This window comes from Cyprinodon variegatus, unplaced genomic scaffold (assembly GCF_000732505.1).
Source record: "Cyprinodon variegatus isolate N-32 unplaced genomic scaffold, C_variegatus-1.0 Scaffold690, whole genome shotgun sequence".
Classification (NCBI taxonomy): Eukaryota; Metazoa; Chordata; class Actinopteri; order Cyprinodontiformes; family Cyprinodontidae; genus Cyprinodon; species Cyprinodon variegatus.
Window position 1 is genome coordinate 137,447 of NW_015151143.1, and position 7,769 is coordinate 145,215.

At 37.6% G+C, this 7,769-nt stretch overlaps 1 protein-coding gene across 3 annotated transcripts in view; it reads left to right on the forward strand.

Annotated features, from left to right (window-relative positions):
- pde7b (phosphodiesterase 7B) overlaps positions 1-7,565 on the forward strand; it is a 32,180-nt gene extending 24,615 nt beyond the window's left edge. For all 3 annotated transcript variants that reach the window (XM_015394498.1, XM_015394499.1, XM_015394497.1), the window contains 3 exons: positions 1,393-1,489; positions 4,229-4,309; positions 5,373-7,565. In XM_015394498.1, coding sequence (XP_015249984.1) covers positions 1,393-1,489; positions 4,229-4,309; positions 5,373-5,590 — 396 coding nt within the window. In that variant the 3' untranslated portion in view covers positions 5,591-7,565. The remainder of the gene's footprint in view (positions 1-1,392; positions 1,490-4,228; positions 4,310-5,372) is intronic.
- Positions 7,566-7,769: the final 204 nt, after the last annotated feature.

The following is a 7,769-nucleotide window of genomic DNA, read 5'->3' on the forward strand; positions in this document are numbered from 1 at the left end:
CGAACTTCCCGACCTCAAACCTTGTGGGCGGGACTAAGTTCGGAATGGCACCCAGGCTAAAACTTAACCCCCACCCCAAGAAGAGAAACTTTCCTTATGGGGACCAGTTGTTGGTCCCCACAAGTACCTATGAGTCCCCAAAATATAGCATATTCCTAGGAAATTGTCCCCACCAGGTATTAAAGACATGGCCACACACACACACTCACAGAGTTACTATGGAGGGTTTATTGACGGTAATGAGTTATGGATGAAGGTAACCAGAGGCTGTACCGGACTAGAGCTGGAAGAGTTCATGTGAGCATCAGCTGCAGTTATCCTCAGCGGGCGTGAGCGTCTGCACACTCCAGGTGCAGACAAGAGAGTTAACAGGTAGACGCCTCAGATCCAGCAGCGCAGCAACGAAAACCTCAACCTGACTCTGAATCTGTAGTGACTGAATACAAGCCGGCAGGGAGGAGCTAATTGAGGGAGGCTTTTGTAGAGAGGCTATCAGGTGGAGTGAGTCTAGACTAATTAGTGCTAAACAGGTGTGACTAATTGGTGAGGGAGTGAGGCTGAGCTGTGTGAGAGAAGGAGGTACTGGGAAATAAAAGGAGGTGATGGCCAGGCCAAAACAGAACCATGACAGTTAGTTAGTTAGTTAGTTAGTTAGTTAGTTAGTTAGTTAGTTTATTAATCCGTGATAGAGATATTTCACTTGTCCATTAGCAAAAATAAAAACATATAAAATAGGATAAAAAAAAAACTAAATTAGATTGAAAAAAATAATAATAATAATAATGATTAAAAAAATTCAGTCCTTCAAGAGGAAGCCGGGACAAAAGATCTTCTGTATCTCTCCATTCTGCTTCTCACAGAGGTCAGTCTTGAAGTAGTCTTTATTTCAGTTATTGTACGTTCCACTTTCGGGACAATCATCAATACTTTTGACTGAGAGGGCTACTCATGGTTAGACAAAATGCCCAAAGGGGTATGCAAGTCAAAAAAGGTTGGAAAACACTGACGTAAACCATCAACAAACTCCTGTTGTTTAAAAAGTTGAAACAAAAATTTCCCTTTGACTTAATTCAGTACATGTGACCCAAACTGTTATAATAAATTATGTATTTTGTCACAATACTAAAGCCCAAGTCATACAATAAAAAAAAAAAACAAACAAAGAAGCTTACTGTAATGTGTAAAGTTTCGAATTAAAGGAAATAATTTCAAATGCATTCTCCCTCATTAGTATTCTAATAGTTACCAAAATTATTTTCATAATCCCAACTTGTCTGAAACAGCAAAAATTTGGTCTGATTTAATATCCCTAACTGGACTGTTATAAAATTAATATTTTGTCATAATTTTTCATTTCATAGAGACGTGTTCTTTATTTTCTCTTAACTTTAGATTGCCCTGAAATGCGCTGATATCTGTAACCCATGTCGGGAATGGCAGATGAGCAGGCAGTGGAGTGAGAGAGTGTGTGAGGAATTTTATAGGCAAGGTGAGTAAACGTAATGACGCAAATTACACTAAAGATACTTCTATTGGTGCTTTTGAATGATAAAAAATAGAGGGTTTCTAATGAAAATGAAGTCATGGCTTACAGATTTGGGTTCTCTTTTATAAAATATTGTAAGAACTACAAAAACCGGAAAATGGAATATGTAAAAAAATAAACAACTTGATTTATAAAATCATGTGCACAAAACAGAGCAATTTTCCTTCATAGATAAAAGCTGTATCTTAAAGTTATCGTCCAAGGCTCCACCTCATGTTCGACCATCTTCACCAGGCACTCCTCTGAGGGCCGCTATCCTGCTGGTTTTAGAGGTTTCTCTGCTTTAGCACAGTTGATTCTGATGATTGCAGTTCAGCAAAAGCCTGTTAATCAACTATCAATGTAAATCAGCTGTGCTGGAGCAGAGAAACCTCTAAAACCTGCAGGAAAGGAGCCCTCGAGGATTGACTTTGGGGATGCCTGATCTTCACACATTTATGCAAGCATAAATGGTCCATGCTAAAGTGCCAAATCAGTGTATATTTTTTGTTACAAAAGCCAGCTGATCAAGTCTATTTAATGGTTACCATGGTAACCACAAGACAGCAAAAAAAGCAAGGATTAACTGAGCTAGAAATATTGCTGGTGATTGAGGTGGAGATTCAGATAAATTGATTTGGTGGCAACAGTAAATAAAAGGAAGCCTCATTAATGACACAATCAGAGTCTGAAGTACACTGATTCTCTTAACAAGGACATCCGGGCAGCGTTGTAGCTACTTACTGCTGACTGTAATACGTCTAATTGATGGATAAAATCACAGAATGATTTTGTTCCTAAAAGTGGCTTCAGTCATATTAATGAATTGTTGACGATGTTTAACACCTGTGGGGGAATATTGTGCTAATAAGAGCCAGAAAGACACACAGAGTGGTTGACAGCTTTCACTGATTTAAGGCTGCTGTCTGGTTGCAGTGCCCGGGATGACTGAGAATTTTCAACAGCTATTATAAAAAAATATATATTTTTTTTAACTATTAAACTAAGTGTTTCCTAATCGTTCACAATTTTTTGTATCTTTAATAAATCTGACAGCACATTAAGCCTCAGCCATTTCATATTTTATATATCAGAGTTACTGACCTCTGTTTAACACCTGTGATGAACCTGTGGGTTGGTCTCTTCAATACTGGACCCGTTCAGAGCATAAATCCATGAGCACCGCTCTATGGAATCTGACCAACTGATAACATCGGTCATTGGATGACATTGGTCATCCCTGAAAATGCGTCCTCTCCTAATTCTGCTCATTTACAAAGTCTCTGGCTTAATCATAGCATCCATTATGCACAGGTGGTTTGGAGGTATTTAAATGTTTAATCACATCACACCATTAGCCTGATTAAACCAGACTAAATGTGAGAGTAAATGTGTAATTTAGCCCGGCCCTGATGAATGAGACATCGGAAGATTGTTGATGAGGAAAAACCCATTCTCTTTCAAACCATGTCTGTGCCTATTGGCCAACACTCTGACCAATGAGCGCAACTGACTGTGACGTAGTAAGCACGACAGAAAGCTGGTGGGGGGAGTGTGAACAAACAGCGAATACGACCTTCTTAAAAATTAATGAGCGTAGAGCCTCTTCCTGCTCACGTTTATCCCAAAACCCCAAGTCTAAACCTTCCAAAACTGATTCCAAAGCTGAGTCAAACGAGAACTGTTCAATAGTTGTTGCCATCTTCCTTGTTGTGCTTTCTCCAGCATCGCGCAGCTTTGTCGTCACGCCTAGGGGCATTGATCGAGGCTAGACCAAACTCGCAGGAAAAAATAATTTTGACCGCTGTCTGGTGGGGCTTGTCGGGTGTTTCATTTATAAAATCTATTGTGCAACTCCTGATCATTAAGAAGAACAATATGACAAGGAGGATGAGGTGTTTGAATATTGTGCGGACTATTAAATTTAAACTGATTTGTGAACCTTTTTATTTTTCTTGAGACAAGAGCATATGTCACACTGTGGTTCCAGATCTGATAGAGTCAGTTGACAATTAGTTTCGTATTAAGTAAATAAAATAAAATAATTATTATGCAATCTAGCTTCAGTTTCCCACCTCAATCACCATCTTGTCCCAATTTTACGCCATCTTTAAACTGTTGGTACCCTCAAAAATGGGTCCAAGTCTCTAAGAGACCACACATGTATACTGGAAAATTAGCTCAAACAAAGTCTTCTTCTCCATAACAAAGAGAAATAAAGAAAAAAAAGTCAGATAAATAAATGTAATCTAACAAAAACTTCCAACTGTTTTTAATATTCTTTTTTTGTTTCTGCATTTTTTATTTTTTTATTTTATTTTATTTTTTCCTACTTGCTTTGATTCTGTTTTTTCTTCCTGTATTTTCATCATGTAAAGCACTTTGCATTGTCTTTGTACTGAATTGTGCTATACAAAAAAATTTGCCTTGCCTTGCCTTATGGCAAGTTTTTTTTTTAAGACCATGAACTTTGCGTGGGATTCAGTGAATGTAATTTTAGGCCACGTTATATGTATATGCAAGATTCATAGATGAGACCCCTAAAGATTTGGATCAAGATTCTAAGTTCTTTGCTCTAATTAATGAACTTCAAAGCAAATATGTTTTTTTAAATGTAATTCCTTCTATATATTGATGTTCTGTATCTGCTGTTTATTCTGGTTGCAAATACTTTTATAAATGCTGTCTTTGTTAACCTGAAAGGTGAGCTGGAGAGGAAATTTAACCTGGAGATCAGTCCACTTTGTGACCAACAGACAGACTCTATTCCAGCTATCCAGATTGGTAATATCTGTTTAATATTCATTACTGTCTAACAAAAAGACTTTAAAGGGGTCATAGAATGCAAAACTGAATTTCCATTGTCATAGATGAATAACGATAGTTCAGTGAGAACTCCTTTCTTTGCAGATCTCACAATTCTAAACCTCAACCATAAAACAAATGAATTCAGACGAAGCACGAGTTGACGTAAACTCGGGGAAGTTGCCTTATTTGGTTCTGGCCTGTACTTTTGTCATGCCCGGAAATTGACATACAGACCAGCCCACTGGTTCATTATCATAAATGCAGTGTTCCAGGCTGCAAAGAGAAAGGGGAAACTTTTCACAGTCTTTCCAAGGATCCGAGGACACAAAAGGCATGGATTACTTTTGTCTATCAGAAGATCCCTTACCATGCTTTGCACGGGCTGCGGCTACATCACCGGGTTGGGTTCGGTTGCTCCTTCCTCTGCTGGCTCCCTCCTCCCGTCCACCGGAGTTCCTGGAGCTGGCGGCTCGGTTCTGCTGCACCGTATTTGACCAAAATAACCTGATGATTTTGAAATTCCCCCCAACCCTTTTTTTTAGGTATGAAAAGTAGGACATGTCCAGGAAAAACAGGACATCTGGTCACCCTACCATATCAACTATTTGATCTTTCAGTGAGTGAGTGCTTGTTGCTATGATGTGTCTTTGCTCAGCAGCTTTGCTTATTGTAAACCAACCAATCAGTTGACAGCTTATCTAAATTTTCATGAGTATACCATAAAAGGAAGAAAACCTGTCGTTTCATTTTAGGGCTTTTAACCAGGCTTGCATTAGGGCTCATAAAACAGCAAATATGCCATTTTCAGCCCAACCAATGTTACACACCCTATTCAGAGACCTTAAAGACCAGCACCAAATACCCTATATAATCATTCTATGACCCCTTTAATATCCAAAAAAATATTTTGCTTTCTGATGACTGAACATGTGTATTTATACTATTTGGTGTTTGTTATCTCTTTAGTTTTAGACTGAAATAAAGTGCCTTATTTTAAAGCAGATGTGGACCTGATTAAGGAAAGTAAAATGTTTTACAGGTTTTATCTCCTACATTGTGGAGCCTCTTTTTGAAGAGTGGCAGCGCTTCACTGAGCCCAGCGTGCTCAGCCAAATAATGATGGCCCACCTGCACAAAAACAAGGCCTGCTGGAGCCGCCTCAGATACGTACACACACCAGTAGAAACAAAAACTCACTCCCACACTGAGGAGCCTGAGCCTCAAGGAGGACATGAGGAAGCAGAGGACATCCCATAATGTCTCCCTTGTTGCTTTGCTGGGTTTTGATCTCCTTTTTACATGGAGGAAGGATGTTTTTTTATCCAAATCCATGTTTATTCTCCAGCTCGTTTGCTCCCACGGCTGGCTGCTCTTTACAGTTGGAGCACTGGAAGGCAGGGTGGCAAGTAAATAAGAACAGCTCCCTCTGCTGGAGCTGGGATGAATGAAGCATTGCCGGGGAACAAAAAGTAAGAAGATTCATTGAGGAGCACAATAATCGTAGTATAAAACAAAGAAAAATATTGACAAACTTTAGTCTGTACTCAAATAAAATGAAAAAGTTAATGAACTAAAAGGTTTTGGGTTTTGTCGAGATTTTTAATATTGGTTTGGTTTGCAAGCGACAGAACAAATAAAGGCAGAACTAGATGGTCAGCTGGACTGTGCTAAAAATATATGTATATTATCATTTTATTATTAAGAATGTACTAATAATCAAATTTTTAAGTGTCAAAATGCTTGCACTGTATTTGGTTTTTTTGTGTGTCTTTATCTCACTTGTTTACCTTTCACTGAAGTGCGTTTCTAACTCTTAAGCATCGAGTCGTTGTGTCGAGGTACTCTACACCGTAACATACAGCATGTTCTCCATTTAAGACTGACTCAGCTCATCGATTTAAATAATGACTCACCCTAAAAGTGGCTTAGGTCGGTGTTGCTGCCTTGATGTTTCATAGTCAGGCTGAATCATCGCGTGATGAGCCAAAAAACGGTTTCATCAGATTATAAGTTGTATAAACTTTACATACTGTGATGTATAATCCCAGCAGTTCACATGCCAAAAACCTTTTTATGTCTGTATTCTGTAACTCATTTCACTTTTCTCTAACTGAATGGATTTTAATCACAGCCTCACTTTAAAATCTCGTGCACAAAAAAGCCTTAACAGCTGCTTTATCTTTCATTGAAACATTTTTTTTTTTTTTTTTTTTTTTATGTGCTTCTCTGGACAGTAGGTTTCATCATATAAAAGTTTCTGCCTGCTCTACTTCAGCCATATAAGCTCCCTGAAACACAGACTCAGTACTGTAGTGGCTTGGCTCCCGGTTGATTATCATTAGCTCACTGCTTCGTTAACTGTCTACGTTTTTTTGGTTTTGAAACGCTTGTTTGTCATAGTTTGATGAAAAAACAAAGAAGCTTTCAATATGAATACGTTTGAAAAATGGTTTTGCAGTCATACAATGAAGAAGAAAATTACAATAGAGTTTGCATTTTGATTTCTGTTGTTTTTTCCATATTTAAAGTTAGCATGGTTAGCATTCATAGTTGTAAAAGGCCTAGATCAATGCTTCTGAAACTCATTATTGCAAGTACCGCCTCAGTTAATGATCTGTTTTTTAAGTACCACCGCTTCACCCACGTGTTTGAAATATGTTCTGACTTTTTCTCAATCAATTTTTTTTGTTATGTCTTTAACAAACAAGGATGCACTTTATTTGTGCTTTTCTAATTTGATTAATAGTTAATGTCATTAATAATAAATAGCCTGATTGGTTTCACATTATTTAAAAAATCTCACTGGGTTTCAGAACTTTGAATACGGTAAGTAACAAAATCGGATGAAAAGTTTCACATATTTTGTGATATTAAATGTACAAAAAAGTGATACAAAGTTGTTAAAAAAAGGCTATAAATAAATCTATTATTGCTTACACTCAAAGCCCTCATTAGTAAAGCTTATCTATTATGAAATTGGCTTTTTCTCAGCACTAATTAAGACGCGCCACTAAATGGCACACAATAATTGCATCAAATATATTTTCAAACAATGGTATTGATTGATGGCCTGATCATTTAAAAGTATCAGTCTCTATCTAGGTAGTGCTTGAGGGTTTGCATACATTGCATTTCTTTCCCCGATTAGCAATACTTGATGCTATAACTGTCCATCCCTACTGTAGAATAGATCGTTTCTCAGTGCAATTTTAACGTCAGTCACATTTACATCTTGACCTAAGAGGTAAAAAATATATATATCTATAAGTGGTATTTAATCAGTTTGAGAACCATTTTCCTTGAACGAATGTAAACCATTACGTGCTCTCCGAGTATGAAGGGCTGCTATTTCCAGAACCAGCATCTTTATTAAGAGAACTTTGAAGCTTATGAGGGTAAAGTAAAACAAGTTCGCTGTTATATGTTCAACCCTTCT